Source organism: Chiroxiphia lanceolata, chromosome 3 (genome assembly GCF_009829145.1).
Source record: "Chiroxiphia lanceolata isolate bChiLan1 chromosome 3, bChiLan1.pri, whole genome shotgun sequence".
NCBI lineage: Eukaryota > Metazoa > Chordata > Aves > Passeriformes > Pipridae > Chiroxiphia > Chiroxiphia lanceolata.
The window spans coordinates 27,547,372-27,566,004 of record NC_045639.1 but is presented as its reverse complement, the minus strand read 5'-3'; the positions used below and the strand labels follow the sequence as shown (position 1 = coordinate 27,566,004).

Here is an 18,633-nt window from a genome sequence, read left to right as displayed (position 1 = left end):
GAGTTTTAACAATGCAGCTAAACAGAATGCTGTGATCAGTCACAACTCAGTGACCATTATGTAGCCAGTAAGCTGAAAAAGTATGTAAACTCACCTGCTTGGTGTTTTTGAGGTAAATGTTATATTGCTCAAGACAAATAGTGTTCATGCACTGTTACCTGTGTTTTTCTTGGAGTGTTTAGTGCTTCACAGAGGAGGCTCTTGTTAGCAAATCCTTCCTTTGCAAAATGCCCACTCCTAAAAGACAAGCTCATGGTATTTTGTACAGCATGTAACAGGAAAAAAATTCATACTTCATCTTTCTTTCTTCCTCATTGGAAATACTCAGGAAAACTTTGAGGAAAAAAATAAGATTTAACATCATTGTATTTATTGGGTTCTGAAACAATACACATTCACATCCTTTTGAATACAGTACATTTGGCACAGTAATAATGTTTACGATGAAATAACACTAATGAATGGCAAGAGATTCAAATTACATCCATAAGAAAAAAATTCTGTACAAATAAATCCTCACAATAAAAAAAAAACCTACCCCCCCCAACTGAATACACTTTATATTTAGCCAGAACTATTCTGCACATAATTTAAAAAGAGGTAATTTGTAAGCCTTTTAGGAGAGAATTATTTTTCACCCTATGGAGAAAAATTTATTTCCATCTTTAATAAAGTCTATTTGGGAGGAAAACAAAGAAACAATGGATTCTTTATAATTGTTATTATTAATAATATTTTTGGCATTTTGCACTCCTTTGACAAAGAAGGAACACGAAAGATTTTACAGAACAGGCAGAAATGTAACAGAATGTCCATTTTTAAGAATTATCTTTAAAAAATGTTAACATAAAAACTTTCTGATGTAAACCCAAGGCAGAGGATCTAACTATTTATATTGAAGAAATGTCTGCCCATGCAAAAGTTTCTATTTCCTTCACTTTCTCTTAGCATCCTACCAAACATTGCAGGTGCTGAGGCCTCTTGAAATACAAACATTTGCTAATTATCTTCATGTTAGAAATGGGAATACAGACTACACTAGCTTGCACACAATAGCTTTATGGGATGCTTTTATTCCTTCAAAATAAATGCTCCTAGTTCTGTGTAAAGGCCTCTTGTTGGACAAACAGTAGTGCACTATCCAATAACTTGTCTTCCTAGCCAGTCTACTCATCCATGGAAAAGAATGCTTTAGCATTGTGATCAGTTCTTGCCTGGATGTCAAAATCTAACTGTGATGAGAAATAAACAGAGCCAGTGGTGAGACACAAATTGATGGGCAGTTCTACAATGTGTTTCTAAGAGAGAAAGAAATTTAACATTGAGATGATGCAATCATTAAGATGTTTATGTGCTGGTACTCAGCTCCAGAAGCTAGTCTTTTCCCAGTACAAAAGATTACTAAGGATAAATTAAATTAAACTAAAGGCTTGATCCATTATTACACCTGTAGGTCAGACAACACATTAATTGATATATCATAATATTTAATATTTTGAAATAATCATAAGAATATATATAATAATTACACCTGAGTTTTAAAAACAAAACAAAATGGAGCTGAATGGTGTCATCAGTAACAGGCTATGAGCAGCCAGACACAAAACTGACACAAACTAACTCATCTGCTTGAGTCCGAGATTATCTCTTAAAGCCAATGACTCACACTTTGTCCACCACGACTTGTAACATTCCTTTCTCTTTCCGAGCTCTATCATGTCATAATAGAGTTGAAGAGAACTATACAAGAGATTTAGTATAGCTTAATATATGTCTACATCTTTTATAACAAAAACCTCATCTTTCTGACAGTAACTTGAACCAATACACATACAAGAGTATTGCACATGGACATTATTATAATTATTCTTTCATAGACTAACATTTTAATAGTATGCCTGAACATGCAGCAGTTGATACCTCTATATTCAATGAATTCCACAGGCCTTGCAGCAAACACTATATACAAAATCTCACCTGTACAAAAGGCAAAAAAGCTTCTTTAGTGCCACTTTGCCAATCACAAGTATATATATTTTTGTGCAGCTGGAAATCCATGTGCAACAATTAAAATGGATTCCAATGACCGCTCACTCAGTCCAGTAAAATATATAATAAAATGACCTCAGCGATACATGTACACAAAAAAACCCCAAACCAAAACCAAACCCAAACCACAGGGTACTCCTGGAAATAAGTACATAACACTGTTAGCGTATCTACAGGAGGTAACTTCACATTAGTAATATTGTCCACATGAGTTACCATTTCAATTCATACACAAAAAAAATATCAATTTACAACTTTTGATAATGTCAGTTTGTGAATGTTTGATCTTCAGTTTTTTAACACACTTCCACATAATGCATGTGTAGCCTTATTTTGTGTCTTCTAAAAGCAGTTTTCTCTTTAGATTTTAAACATAAAACCCAACAAACACAGTAGTATTATGGTTTTGTAAAAGTGTGCAAAAGTAACACACTGCTGAGAAAATAAATATAAATAAGAAATTACTTATCACTGTAGCTACAATGGCAAATTTATAATGTTTATAATTAATTTTTAATGCAAAATTAACTGTAAACATTTGAAAACTTGGCGTCACATTAATGGTTCATTTAAAAGGATACTAAATTTGGTAACATGGATAGTACTCCCAATTGCCTGAAAAAGAGTAAAATGGCTATTTATAGCTGTGTTAAAGTACTATAGGCTTTTTATTCTTTAGCCCTTTAGTAACTATCCATATGGTATCTATTTCTTGCTTTAAATAAAATTTCAGTTATCTTTGTCACTCTTATTCCTAAGAGTTTTCTGTACATTGTATGAGGAACTTCATTAAAATCCTTAATTGATGTGTTTCTTTTTTTTTGGACAGCTTTATAGTTTGTACCTCACCACAATAAATTAATAATTGAGTATTAAATCTCCATGAAGGCAGACTTTGCTTTTCAAAGGGCATCTGAGTTACAGACCTCACCATAACCGCCAGTGCAGAAGAAATAGTTCTCACCTTCTTAGCTTAAATACATATGATGATTACAGAACATGGTCTGCTAAATTGCTTTTAATAGTATAGCTTCATTTTCTATGGAAGAGATGCACTTTCGTCCTCCGGGAATTCCTATTCTTAGGAATAAAAGAAAAGTCGCAAATATACGGCAGTGTGTTACATCTACAATTTCTGATACAAAATTATTTTGCATTGCTTTGTGAGACAGAAATTAAGAGTGCTTTCAGGTCAGAAGACAAAGGAAAAAAAACAATAAATATATACTTTAACGCGGGATATGGGCTCAGGGTAAGAGAAGTAGTTCTTGATCTACTGAGTCTCAGTGATTTGATGATCTCTTCAGAATCACTTCTTGCAGCATCATTCATCTGTCAGTCTAACGTTGTCTATGGCAGTAGCTCTTCTCCAAAATAAGAGAACCCTTTAAATTCTTCTTGATTGATTTGTTTTATAATTGTCTCATCCACTAGCGTTAATACTGGTTCTTCTCGTGTAAAGTCTTGATCAAAGTTATTTACATCCCTTTTGGTTTTCTGAGAAGAAAAATATAAATAAGGTGAATACTAAAACAGCACAATAAAATAAAAGGTGCTCTCCCTCTTCTCCATCCCCCCCAAAGGCTGAATTTTCTGGAATGATTGAAATAAAAGAGGAGCTACTTCACACAAATAATAACAGACATATGAGAGAAGCTACAGGAGCAAGTAATATAAATGAGTTCAGGAGAGGCCACAGAAGCAGTACTATAAATGAGTTCCCAGAGACTCATGGGTCTCTTGACAGGCGAAGGAATAGCAGTATGATGATAAAGCAGGTAGCTGAAATTAGGACTGATTTAGAAAAGGCTTTGGCATAGTAGGTGGTATGGCTGTTTCCTCTTAGATTGGAATAAATCATCTCTCATTTCAGAGACAAAGAGTGAACTGATTTAACTGATTCCCCCACAACACAGTCTACTGTTTCAACTCTAATTTAACCATTTCTTTAAATCAGGCTACACTCAGCTTTAAAAACCTGAGGTAAAGCTTGCAACAGCTCTCAATCCAAAATTCTTGAGCTCCATATTGGCAACTCAGATTTCCTAATGCAGCCGAACGTCATTCAGAGCACCATGGCAAAGTGTGAAATTGCGTCTCCAAAGAAATCCACCTCAGAAGTCTTCTTTATTTCAATGACATCAGGATTTCCCCATTGAAGTCTAAAGCACCTCCCTCCTTCAGCAAAGTTGGGCCAACAAAGTGCAAACTGTACATGTTCTGGGATAAGAGAAATTAACCAGAAACAGTCTTGGGGAGGCTGACTTGCTGTCCTCAGGACACTCACAACAGTGACTATCTGTGACCACTTACATGAAAAAAACACTCTAGGCTGCAGCTAAAAACATTCTCCATGGTCATTCCCTTGAACCTGCACTGTTCACATTTTCTAAGTTAGCAGCGTATTTCAAGCACGTACAGGTTCAGGGAACTGGAACAAACATTTTTCTTTACACTGTCTCTTTTCTCTTTGTTTCATGGAATCTAATAATTATTTGAGTGATACTTAATGGAGGCACACTGACACATTGAAAACAAGCTTTGTGTTCATCCTGCACATGTATGAGATTAAGATGATACTGGAAACAGAATAGCTATTTGACTTGCAAAGTAGAATGATAAAGTCATACATCATAAAGTATATTAATGTATTCCAAATGAGATATATGCCCTCTTTCAACATAGGTAAATTTTTCTATAAAATATACATATATATAAATGTATTTTCTTCATCAGCTTTACTGAGGCACTAAACAGTTTCCTTTCTCACAATTGTAAAATGATCGCAGCAACCTTCACCTACACTGTTTGTGAGAACTTTAGAGATATAGGGAAAAAATGTCTATATAAATGCAAGACACTGTTAATTGTAAACCACGTACTTTCTAAGTGTAAGCAAAAAAAAATCTACAATCTCTATCTACAAAATTCCATTAAAAGGAAAGGGATATGGACTTAACAAACATATATACATGTTTATGTAGTTTACATTTGAAATATTTACTTTGTACATAAAGACAAGACATAAAGTATATGCAACCCATATACTTCAAACTGCATAAGGCATGAGGGATGTGGCTTTGGACTTTATGGTTTTTTCCCCAAATCATTTGGGCAAATATTGTAAAATAAGAATGAAATTCCATCTCAGTTTTGAAATGCATTACACTGCAACTGCATCTACATTCTTCTTGTTCTCCATGTCCTACCGTAGTATTTTCACACACACAATGAATTTTCCACAGGAATAGTCAATAAATCAGAAGGAAGCGAGTGAATATTTGCAGAAAGTACAATTCAAATTCAGAACTGTAGTTATATGCAAAAGAAATGTGACTACACTCACACTTTAACCACTAGCTATCGAGAGCAAATAAGCTCTGGCGTAGCTGAAAACAAATACAATATATATTATTTTCAGGTTTTCACTCAATGTATTTGTGAAAAGTGTTATTTCCCTGCTGAAACTAAAATAGTAAGATGACAAACTCCTCAAAGCCTATTGGGGCAATTAATTCCTAATAGCTACTTATTCCAGAAAATTATCACTAAGACTTATGAAGGTGTTAGATGAAAAAAGAGCCCAGATGGGTACATATAAAAAACTGTCCCAACATTGGTGTACCTAAGTCCTACTGATTAAAAATAATTATGCTTTCAGTAGAACTTTGAATCCCAAGCTTTGTGCTTAGATTTAAAAGCCTACTAAGTTTTAAAATATGTCTTCAAGACCAAAGGAGGAAACAGACACTTTTGCTTTCTCAGATTTATAAACAATTCCACGTAGTTTTGGCAGCAGAGAGGTAAATAATCCAATTTATTAACAGGACAAGCATGAAGCAATCTATGATTGCAAGGATACACTAACAAGTCTCTAACTAACCAATTGATAAACTGAGATTAAAGAAATCACAGGGAAAAAAGTGAGTGGAATAAGCCATAAAAGAGCAAAGGCAGAGTTCATAACAAGTGCTTCTTTTCAACACAAAGATTTATTTGAGAAACCCTCCTTAGCAACTTAGGTACCTTCTTCCTGAAGCTATGCCTATTTTGCAAGGCTCCATCTACTAAGACAAAACAGGTCTGGCCACATTTCTGCTACTACTGCTATTTTAATGTACTTGCACTGTGAATACTCTGGAGGCCAAGGGCGTGAACCAATATAGAGTTGCAGCATGAGGACTCAGGATGAAGGTATGAAGGGCTGTGGCGGTCTCCTAGCAGAAAAGCTGAGAAAAGAAGAAAGATCTGCAAGGTAGGAGAATATATGAAAGAAAAAGAGTGCAGCTATTATCCAACTTTGAACATTAAAAAATCATGAAGATAAAAGGAAAAATATTCAGATTGGCTGGCAAATGCATCATTTAAAAGGTAGTAATTAAATGGGTGGGATTCTGTTTATTTAGCCTGCAATTCTGAGACTCTGGGATGAATTATTTTAAACTTCAAAATTTTTTTTCCAGGTAAGACTTTTCAACTTCAGATGACTGAAGAAAGTAGAGTATTAGGAAAAAAGAACACCCAAAACTACAGCTGTCCACCCAAACCCACAGAAATTCAATGAAGTTTCAGATGCTGTTTTTTCTCTCTCTCGACTACCCAAGCATCTTGTCTTCACCATGCATCAGTGCTACACGAGAGCAGGGGCACAGCAGCTACCCAAGAGCTTCCAACAGTAGGTGCCAAATTCCACACTGCACTGAAACTACTCTACTGCAGGCAGCGTGTGAGCAGAGTCTGTCTCTGACAAAGAGCAGCAGCAGTGACATGGCACTACTAATGACTAAAAATGACATGACTCCAGTTCTAAATCTCATCAGGAAGATGGCTTCTCCAACAGCAGAGTATTTCTGATAGTGAGAAGGAATAGTGCCTCACTACCTCTTGTGCAGAAAATGTGCTGGCCAGTTGATCTTTTGTTTTCCTTTTTCCCCGCAGTGTGAATGCTTCATAGGTGTCCTGTCTGACCTAGTGTGACCTGTTTATCTTGCGAGACATGCTGGTCTTTCTTCATGTGGGTATGATCTGATCAGATATAAAACTTAAGCTACAGAGATAGAACCCCTTGAATCAATAAATATTAATGACTACTACCCATCAAGGATGAACCAGATGTGAATGATAGGAGCCTTTGGCATTGAAAAGCCACAGAAATCTTACGAGAAAGCACCTGACAGAGGGTGTTCCAAACCAGGGAACTCAGCAAAGCTTGGACACCTCATTGGCTGGGTCATGATGCCAAGAGGCTCAGTGGACTTTCTTCTGCCTAATGAGGATTAAATTAATTGTCCAGTTTGGAGACATTAAGAGATATAGCTCTTTACTCTGTTACTTCTTCTTATTTAATTTGCAGAAAATCACTGAAACTCTTTCAAGTTCTTTGCAAGCTCAATGGCTGCACTAAATAGGGCTGGAATTGTCTATCAGGTTCAGATGCTACCCAGAGAAGGTGAAAAAAAGATGGAGGTGGTGGCTAGGAAATAACACTGCTGCCACAAAAGACTAGGTTTTGTGTTTTAGTCTGATTGTCCTACAAATTCAAATATGCTGTTTAAATATAACAAGAAGAATCCTCTTTAAATTAATTAATAGATTTCTGTTTATTTAGCAGAATGAGCAGCTAATCCAGAACAGACAGCTAACACAAGAAGTGAGGCCAGAAATTATCATTACAACAATGAACTAGTACCTTGAAAGAAAAAAATACTGTGCTATGATATTTTTTCAGTAAGTGGACCTTTTGACACAAAATATATACAAAGCTCATGCATGATTTTCACAGTCTGAGATACCATCAGCACAGAAATGCAGATGAAGACTGACCTGTCTATACTGCTGAATGAAACATCTTTCCCTTTACTCCACTTCAATTTTTTGTCAGTAGCATTGCTTTGTGCCTCCTCATATATTTTTCAAGTCCACAGTGAAATCCTGGAGTTTGCCATTCATATGGGGACCGTCCCAGTGCAGCACCTGGCTGTATCAGCAGCATATCTCACACCCTGACAGAGGCACTGAATCTGGGCAGGAAGCTGCTGCAGCTTTCAGTGTGCTGCTACAGGGGCATGGGGCAGCAGTGCAGCAGCAGGGACACGCAGCAAGAGTCACACCTTCTCACAGCTATTACATGGTATCCCTTAATTTTACCCAGGATTTTGCTTCAGTAAGAAACAAATGGTACCTGTGTTTGGCACAGTATCACCAAGAAGAAATTCTCAGATCAGGATGATAAGAGTTTAAATATTTTGTATTTACCTCATCACTGATAAGACCTTCAGATTATATTTATCAAGACAAATGGAAACTCAAGACATCAAACCACCTGGTTTGAAGCACAAGGTTATGTGGCTAACCTCACATATCACTGTCCTCTCATTCACCTTTCCTTATTATGATAACAAAAACCACAGCAGAGGCAAAGATAACTTCGCACCACTGACTGGATCTCTTTTCGTAAAGGTGTAGTAGTTTCTAAAAAAATGAGACCAACTGTGATGATCACTCATGTTTGCTCATAACTCATGCTATATAGTGAGAAATTCGGTATGGATATTTTGAAGGAAACAAGCTGAGAAGCACAACACTCCAGGTCTATCTTTCAGTTTATCCTCAGGATATCTCTTCACAGTATTTGCGTGTCCTGATAATCTGTATCAGTATTAGAAGTAGTTCCTAGCTTGTCTTATTTCAGAAGATACGAAATACACGTTATCAAAGTAACTTTATAAGTTATTAAATTTTTTTCAGCATGTTAATTGCTCTATTCACACATGGAAGAGTTATAACACATCAGTCATGAGCTGCAGTATATTCAACTGAAGGTTATGATGATAAAAAAGGTTTTGAAGCCAAGTAGCTTTTATAAGTATGCCAACATTCATTCCTTCTAAGCAGAGGGGGAGCTTTTGTGCTCCTACATTATGCTTTCATTAGATGTAAAGGACACCAAACTCAGTGAAAGCAGTGGGAAAACCCCTCATTCAATAAAGATGTTAACAGATAGTGAGTGAAACAGTATTTGAAAAGCACGCCAACCTATGCAGTCCACAATTTAATCTGTTGTGGAAGTACACGTATATTTAATAAACACCAAGCTAATTCACAAAAATATGAATTTTAAAAGGGAGTATTTGTGATACAGTAAGCTGGAACTACCTTTATATTGAAACCATATGTATCTTTCTTAGGAATGTGAAATGGGTCAAGGAGGAAGGAGGAACAAGCTAAACAATTAGTGTTATAAACATTTAATGACTACACGGCCAGAATGCCAGTCTTTGTATTTCTCTTTTACACAGCCTTTCTCAAAACCACAGCCTCCCAAAACCACCACCAAAAAACAAACAGCAAGGCAAACAAAATCAAAGCTCTGCAGGTTGACTGACAACTACCCTGTGTTCGCAGTCTCGGCAACGAACCTCTCCCAGAAGAAGTCACTGTAAAACTGTTGTCCCCTATGGCCCTACTTGAGTATGGTTTTAACATGACCACAAGTACACAGCACTAAAGTTACATATAGCAAACTTACTTTGTTCATAGACTGATTGCTAAAGCACAACAGTTACCTCTGTGCAAAACATAGATGGAGACAGATTTCAGAGGAGCTTCTGGGGAGCTCAGCACCATCTTCCCATCTGTGGTTAATCCTTTACCCTCAAGATCCATCTTGTCCACCTTATCAGGCCTTCTTCCATCAGGACTCAATCGTGACACAGCCACTGCACATAAGCTATGCTATGGTAGAATACACGCATTTTTTAAAGTGAAAAAAACTGCAGGGGAAGAGTGCTAATTTCTGAATTCCTACACTACATTTTTACCTTACGGTTGATTTCTTTAAGAGATTTAACCTCATGAGAAACAATTTTGTATTTCTTCTTGGGGCAGGGAGGAAATACAAGAACAGAAAGTAATGGAATAATCATATGAAAATACCCTTCAGCTGCACAATGCGATTCCTATTGTAAATCTTATGACACACTCTGCAGCGCAGATTTTATATGTGTGTCTCTCTAATTCACATTATATTGGCAAGCTTCCATTGATACCCTCAACTGCTTTAAGGTCATGATCAGCGATATCACCTCCCCTCTTACGTTCTGGCACACATCCAAGATTAGCCCATTTTCGGTTGTGTTCTCCCAAAATGGCATTTCAACCATTGTTATAGCAGAGTTACAGTAATCAGGGCTGGTGCATCTGTGACGTTGTGAGTCCTCAATACATGTGTAGGGGCCTTTTTGTCTCCCTGATCCCTAGCACTTTGGCACAAAGGACTATCTATATCCAGACAATGGAGCTGACTTGCTAAGAAGAGAAAGAAGTGAGGCAGGTTGGTAAGTCTAGGGTACATATTTCTAGAATTCCAGTGGCTTCCAGGAGACATCACTTAAATCACTGAAAAATTACCCAAATATAGATAGTCTAACAGTGCACTGAGATATCTGACCAGATATAATCTGTAAAAGATCAGTACACTTACTTTACATTTCATTCTTTAACCAATCACAAAGACAAGGAATAAATTAAGGGCACATTGATGCTAGTAAATAGATGCATGATGTAATGAAATATTTCAAGACATTCTATGTATCCTGAATAAATACTGACCAACTGACTTTCCAATGGTTTATTCTGCCTACGGTCACCTACCCCTTGAATCATTGAAAAGTACCACATTATGGAAACCTTCCTGATTATGACATAAAATTATAAATATATTGTAATATCTTGTGATTCTGAGCCCCTCCTATACTGAGGAGGCATCAACACATGCATTGTGATGCTGGATGCAAAGAAACACCACAGCATGAAAAGTGGGAGCATCATTCCAAGACTCAGTCACACACCAGAATGGTTTGCACAACAGGACACAGAGTAAGAATGTTACACAGTTTTTGGCAAGACCGCCTTTATTTCTGGAAACTTGTGCTCTTTGATGCTTTAGCTAATTAAGAAAAAAACTTTTAGTTTGGCATGGATGATGCATATGACAGGCTTTCATAGAGTGAAATTGTATAGTAGGTTTTATACAAAGGGAGAAAGCTACATGGTGATGGTTTAATTCTAAGACTACTGAATTATTAGAGATTATATTTTGAAGTGTAATGATTATTTTTAAGCCTTTACAAAGATAGATTAAAATAAAGATATATGTGACTTTAGAAAGCAGCTGAAGCTACTGTCTTTTTTTTTAAACTAATGCACATATAAATTGTAGGCTAAAAAACCACATTGCACAACTACAGATGAATTCCTACTACTTCTGCATCTCAGTACATCTTTCCATCTTTCCTCCAGACACTTTAATTGCTTTTACAGAGCACGATTTTATTAAAAGAGCACAGTAAGACACAGCAGAGTTTGTAGTGACATGGGTTTAATTCTTGGTTCTGCTACTGACCTCCTTTGAGCTTGAGTAATTTTCTCTTCACCCTACATCTAATTTTCTTCCTATTTTTGTTCTTCTATACATGGGCTGTGATCTTCTCTGTCTATCACTATCTATGATCTCTTGACTGTCTTTCACTTATATGGGTTTTTGCACAGTGGGAACACCATTTTGCTGGGAAATTGAGCTGTTAATGAAGACGTGATAGCACAAACTCAAACTCTCTTCTTCTTGTTCTTGTCAAATATAAACACAATCCTACAAAGAGTCATGGGCAGTCATGGTCTCCAAATCCTTCTTTTTCATACTCCATAATTAAACCAAGGGAATTGTTGTTCTATAGGTCCTTTGCAAATATGAATATGGCATGCAAGGAACAAGATCTGTGCTTAAGGCCCTTCATAAATATCTAGACTGAGTGCTCCTCTCATCATGCAGAATTTAAGCATATGACTTCTGGAGCATGCTGTTGAGAGGACCAGTACAAGGTCTGTCCCTCCACAGTAACAAAATCCCTTATAACAGCACAGCAGCATAACAGGAGAGGAACAGCAGCTAATGAAGTGCTAAGATTCCTTACCATGTAAAGACGTCTCCCTTGTCCCGCTACTGATGATAAGTAGCTACATATCAGCGGCTTCAGTCCACCAACTGCTATTAGTGCATATGTTGAAGGAATTAAGTTTTGCACTAGTATGCTGAGCTGTGAACATATATATTGACAAATTTTTGCTGCCCATTTTGGATGAACATCCTAGTAAGCCCTTATGTTTGCACTAGCATAGTATACTGCTAGTACAGAAAGTTCTGCATGAGAAATAAACCTAAAGCCAAACCTCTTTTTATACTCTATGTTCACTGGACTCCAGCTGTGATGGGACTGCCAGCCTTCAAAGAGTCTTTGCTTTTTTGGATAAATTCCTCTCCACCTTCTGAAAAAGAGTCAGATGCTACTGCTTCTTAATCACCTGGTGGTTTTCCCTTGGCCTTCATTGACATCAGAAACAGGCCCAACCTAGGAATATTATTTATTATCTACATCAATATAAATCCAAAATATTTCTGAAGAATATACTGTAAGTAAATATGATAAGATTATTTCACTTAATGGTTTAGATTAATTTATGAAAATAGCACTGAAGATTAAAGCAGCCAAAAAGTGAAACAGAATTTCTGTTTTTCTCGGGAAGCCCAAAAGGAAAGCAAGTACACTCTGGCTGCTTAGGACTCTATCCCAATGGGCACCACTTAACAATGTACATTTAACAGATGGTTAAAGGAATTTAGCCAGTACGAAAAGATTTTAGTGCTATAAGACTGGGACTCAACAAACCCAAACAAATACTGCTGGATCCCCAGTACACAATCAAAAGAAGCATAATAAAAGTTGTTTAACTTATAAATATTTGGGAACCTGCAGTGCCTGGAAGTAGCTTTCAAACTTCTGTAATTCTAGTGTTAAGCTAATCAGAGCTCAAAACAGCTGCTGTAGACACTGGAGCTGAAGAGAATAAAAAGACCCCAAAAATAAGACTAATAGAATGAGAAATTCTGGGAAAACAGAGCCTTGTTCATTCAAAAAAACCAACACTGAAATCCCTTAAAAATACCAGTTCACTTACTCATGGTTTCTCTAAGCCGCTGTACAAACTGCACATAAGCTCCACAAAAGCTACATACTTACACTTTGAGCAAAGTTAGTGGTTGCATGAAGTGCCAAGCTAGCTGAAGCTTTGGAAACCAAGGCCCTTTATTTTGCTGGGGAAAGAGGCAGAAGTGTTACAGACTTCTCTGTCCTGTGCAGCCACATGCGAGGCCGAGTAGCCTGAGCTATGTTTCAGGCAGTTATGGTACTGTTTGTTGTTCCCACCTGCCTACGCAAGTTCACCTGAGATCTCAAACTTCATTGTCTAACAAAAGTCAGTGCTTCTCAATCAGCAGCCACCTGGCTAACACATGAGCCCATAGCAGAAAAGTGTAATTTCTAGGAACTAGATAACATTAAGTATTTATGATACCCTGTGGCAGGGGCAGCATGCAGAAAAAGTGTTAGACTCCCACCATTATGGCTGTTTGCAATAAAAAGTCTGTCCCAAAAGTCCACATCTATTTTTCTTTAGTTTTTCTAATGGATGTATGTTAACCATTCTCACAAATAGAGTCTACCCTGTTTCTAAACATTTGGGGTTGTTTTGCATACCAGTATTAATCACTATGAAGTCATTCTCAGAAGAAAGCCCCCTGCTTTCCTATGCCTGAAATGTCTGCAGCAAGTGGGGAATACATAATGTGCAATGTTTAATAATGGTACATGAGGGTCTGAGGTCTCAAGACCACTCCCCAGTGTTTTGTCTAAGCAGTAACACTTCATGCAAAGGCATGCAGTATAGCCCCTTGCGTGCCCATCTGCTAAATGCTCATTGCCATGCACTGATGACTGAATGGAAATATTATGAAACTGAAGGGACACCTCAAGGTTATTAGGCCTAAAAATGGACCTACCTTGACATTTTCCCCATATTGAAGGCCTTACCTTAAAGAGGGACATTCACACTGAAGCAAACTTGAAAAGAGAGAACATTTATACAAAAAGAAATTTACTTGGCCTGTAATTTCCTATGTTCCTTCTGGTGCTACTGAATGATACTGCATTTTACAGGATTTCTTCCCCACAGCGTAAAGGCAAAGTCATAATTCTGCATGGATGACGATACAATCTATTGTCACGTAAAAGTAGAGGTGTGCCAAAAAAACCCCACCAAAACAGTATCATGACTTCCCAACACCAGGTTAAAAATCTCTCATTAAAAAGTAAAAAAATCTTTGCCTGTTTGCACTGGTATGAAAACAAATCTGAGATTATAGAACTTATGTTTCAAGCTAACATATTTGAAAGTTTTCTCCAGAAATGTGGTCCCTCTTTAAGGATTCCAGCCATATTTCACAGTAAGCAGATGGTTGCTGCAGCAATTTAAACACACACCTTTCTAATTGAAAACATTTTTCAGGAGCCATTCAGTGCAGCACCTATCCACGAGGCAGGTGCGGCCTCTGCCTGTTTGCCTGTGCAAACAGCCCAGCTGCACACTCTGTAGGTGCTGATTTGTATTTGCTATTTATTACCCAGTTTCCAAACACTATGGGCACCCAGCTTGTTGTTAGGTCATAGGCAAAGTGTTGCCAAAATTTTGCCAGTTTTTCACTCATTTAGGGGAGGGGGAAAAGAAAATTCATGGTACTCAGTGACTCCAGTTGTAACCCACAATCATTGGCTAGGACTAGAATTGCATATTTGGGAATGATTTTATTTCAAACCTTTGCTGCAGTGTAAAACTGAGAGAGGACACATTGCTGGCATCCTTAAGTCAAGACTTAACAAGGGAGTTCAGGTTCACAAAGGAAACTGCATACAGACAATGTGGCTCAGATAGTGATAACTAAGGGGGGAGGGACTTCAATAATGCTTTATCATTATCTTTGAGTTACTGGAGCTGAGAGAGGTGCAAATTACTGTAGGAAATTTGAGGCTGAGGACCAAGATGAAATCTGCTAACACTGAGGTCTGGTATAGCATAGAACACTCTTCCAAGGGAAGTCCTACACATTCAGTCAATCTAAAAACCAGGCTGATCTTGAGCATTTGTTTTTTAACACTTCTCAGTCATATTTTTCTTGCTGTCACAGAACTTTGCATTAAGCATCCTAAGATTACCACAGAGGGGAAACACAGGCATGAAAAGGTTAGGTGATGCAGCCCGGACCACGTAATGAATTTCTAGAAAATCTGGTGGAAGAACTCATATATCTTGCAATTCTCAGGTCTCTGGTTTTAGCAGCTAGACCAACTCTCTATCCTGAGAAGCCAGAACTAAAGAAGGAACTTACAAATGTTCAGAAAATATTCTCAGTGATGTAACAGTAGCAACTGAAGAGGCTGCAAAATGAAGGGATTCACATTAGATGAACTAAATAGGCCCGCAGCAGCTGTTGTTGCTCCATACTGCAAGATACAATTTTGCAATAGACTATCTTGTTCATTTTGTTTCTACTTCTCTCAAAGAAAGTGAGCTTTTAGAACTGGAAACAAAAAAATTATGAATACACTGAGAAAATTAAAATAATGTATTGTTCTGTGAAAGCTGCATGTTGACAGTGAATCATTGTAATGCAATTATTTTGTTAACTTCATCTACATAAAGCCACCCTATAAATGGATTGCCCCAGGCACTGATAAAGCCATTAGCAATGTAACTTTGTCTTAATTGCTAGAAAGAAATACATATGGCAAACATCTGTTTTGCCAGGCTTTGTATTACCCTCTGGCTCAGAGTTCTTCATCTTTTTCATGTTGAGGATGTCTTAGATGAAGTCTCAAATTTTCCCAATCCTGACATTGACAACAGGGTGGATGAAAACACCAAATCTGTCTGTTTGTATGCACATCTCAAGGGTTGACAGTGAAAACTCAGTCTGAATGGTGTCCTTGCTGCACAGTGCCTAACAGCTTTCTCTGTCTTACAGCTCCTTGCAGCACAGTGAACCACAGTGACCATGAAATATGATTTTATTGTGCTAGTCTGATTCTACAACAAAACAAGAAAAAAAGCCCTCAGAAGCCTAGAGTACATCTCCTGTGAGGAAAGGCTGAGAGTTGGGGCTAAGCCTGGAGAAGAGAAGGCTCTGTGGAGACTCTTCAATGCTTAAAGGTGGCTTAAAAGAAAGAAGGGGTCAGACTTTTTAGTAGAGCTTTTGTGATAGGATACGAGGTAATGGTTTTAAATAAAAGAGAGCAGATTTAGACTAGATATAGTTTATGATGAGGATGACGAAACACTGGAACAGGTTGCTCAGATTGGTGATAGATGCCCCATTCCTGGAAAGATTCAAGGTCAGGCTGGACATGGCTCTGAGCAACCTGATCTAGTTGATTAGGCTCACTGCAGAGGGGTTGGACTAGATGATCTTTAAAGGTCATTTCCAACCCCCACCGTTCTATAATTCTATGATTTTTGAAATTGATGCTCATATGAGGCTACCACTGACTTCAGCCAAATGAGTAACAAAATTTGGGCAGTGATCTTCCTCCATCCCTCTTGCGAGAGGGGCTGTGATATTGTGCATATTTTTGCCACTTGTGCACGTTTCTGAACTTCACTGGTTGATGTTAGTGATACGTCAGCAGGCCACAGATTCAGTCTGGAAAGCCAGCTGTGCCCTCAGAAATGGCACAAAGAATTTCTTGCAGGGCATCTATCACAATATAAATTTAATCAATACGCATTAAAGTTGAAGCAGCAATCTATTTCAATGACTGTTTTTAATGCATATTTTATTATTTGGTATGGATGGACAGAATCATCCCATCATGCCAGTAAGCAAGATCTACCACACTTACCACCATATCAATAATTTTGATAAGAAATTAATCTACTACACCCTTGTTTTAATTTGTAATATGGCAAAAGCACTTTGAAAATGGAAATAACCAATTCAATCAAGCCAGGAACATAGTCATGGAAATAAAGAAAGATGGAGAGCAGAGAATCACTGAATACTTTCGAGTCTGTGGTTCTCGGGCAACCAGTTATGCTGCAAACCATAGCCTGGTCTTATGGCTACTGATCAGGGAAATTTCGTTTTCCAAATGAAATAAAATTCCAGGAAGACTACATGCAACAAAACAGCTCAACATAGGAATAAAATGCCTCAAAAGAATTTCTGTCTCACGACAGTCGCTCTAAAGAAAAGATATCCGTCTGCACTAAAATGGCACTTATTTCTGGCATTTGCAATTACATATTCATGTCTGCACTAAAAGCAGTGGGGAAGAATAATGTTATTTAGAAAATTTCAAGACAGTCTGTGAAACTCTAAGAATTAGGCTTTGAGAACAGCAAAAATGATCTTCAAGAGACATTGCAAGGTCACTGTAGCTTAGTTATAGCAAATATCCTCTTCATAGCTGTTCAAATATTTGCTTGATTTCTAATGTACATGTTCCAGAGCTATTATTTTTTCTTCTACAGCAGCTTAACATTTTTAACAGCTTTACATGGAAAAAACTCTCAGTATGGTAAACCATTGTATATATATCTATGTAAAATTAATTTTGCCACTGAAAAGCCTCATAATTCTAGATTTATGAAAGAAAGAGCTGGTAGATAATATGGATCATAGGACTGAGACGTAGTGCATTTTTACCCCTTTGTGTTCTCTATCCCAAGTCATTAAGCTGGAGGAGCAGTCAAGGATTCTTCATAGCAGGTTTCAGAGCCACCAAATCTGCCTCCATTGTCTCCACCTAGGACAACCTGGGGTGGCACTGCAGTCACTGCTTAGCAATTTAAAGTCAGGATGAGTGCTCTGCCCAGGGCACTCTTGCAAGCCTTCAGAAAACACAGTCAGATTTTCAAAGACCTTTTGGACTTAAGTAATTTTCATTCCAAGGCTGAAAACAGGAAAGAAATTTCATCTTCCAAAGCATCATTAGAATAATCAAATCAAGTACAAACTACAAGGACATTAATGGTATATTTCTGGTATAATAAGGTACATAATCACATCCATCCACTGTGTGAATGAGATTTAAAAAAAACCCACATCCTCAAAAGTCTGGCTAATAAACAGCTATGCAGTGTTTCTTCCAAGTCTAGTTGAAAAATTCAGACTTAGGGCTGGCACAGCTGAAGAGACACACCTGAACTGTGGAGAAGCACAGGCCTTGCAGTACCACATAATAGAGCTCCTCAGAAAATATGGCAGATATAGGGGGAAAGGTAACAGAAAATCAAGCCAGCTGTGCTAATCAAGGAACTTATGTGTTTTGGGGATCAGCAGAGCAGTGAGGCAGAACAGAAGTAAGGTTTTTTCCACACTGGCACCTCCACGACCTCCCTTGGCAGATTATTCCATTGTCTGATGGGACCTCAGTGTTTGACCATTTTCCCTAATGACTTTACTTGTTCAGCGTCAACATTTTATATTGCCCAGAGCTCATTTGAATACATCTCATGTATTGTTTTACTTTGAAAGTGTTTACAATATAATCATAAATTTTCCCCCCTTAGTCATCTTAATGGTCAGAAAATAGAAGACTACCTGGGTAAATATATGCATTCTTGCATGGGCAAAATTTTGTATATGCATGCAAAACTCAATTTAAATGCACAAATGAGTATATCTGCACTGTATGC

At 37.5% G+C, this 18,633-nt stretch overlaps 1 protein-coding gene across 2 annotated transcripts in view; it reads right to left on the bottom strand.

Annotated features, from left to right (window-relative positions):
* Window positions 1–348: 348 nt before the first annotated feature.
* PRKCE (protein kinase C epsilon) overlaps window positions 349–18,633 on the bottom strand; it is a 283,861-nt gene continuing 265,576 nt past the window's right edge. The window contains exons 15-16 of one of the 2 annotated variants that reach the window (XM_032682640.1): window positions 13,974–14,003; window positions 3,444–3,546 (exon numbers count right to left, since the gene is read on the bottom strand). In XM_032682640.1, coding sequence (XP_032538531.1) covers window positions 13,989–14,003 — 15 coding nt within the window. In that variant the 3' untranslated portion in view covers window positions 3,444–3,546; window positions 13,974–13,988. Of the gene's footprint in view, window positions 3,547–13,973; window positions 14,004–18,633 lie in introns of both variants that reach the window. The other variant, XM_032682639.1, reaches the window with a different exon arrangement.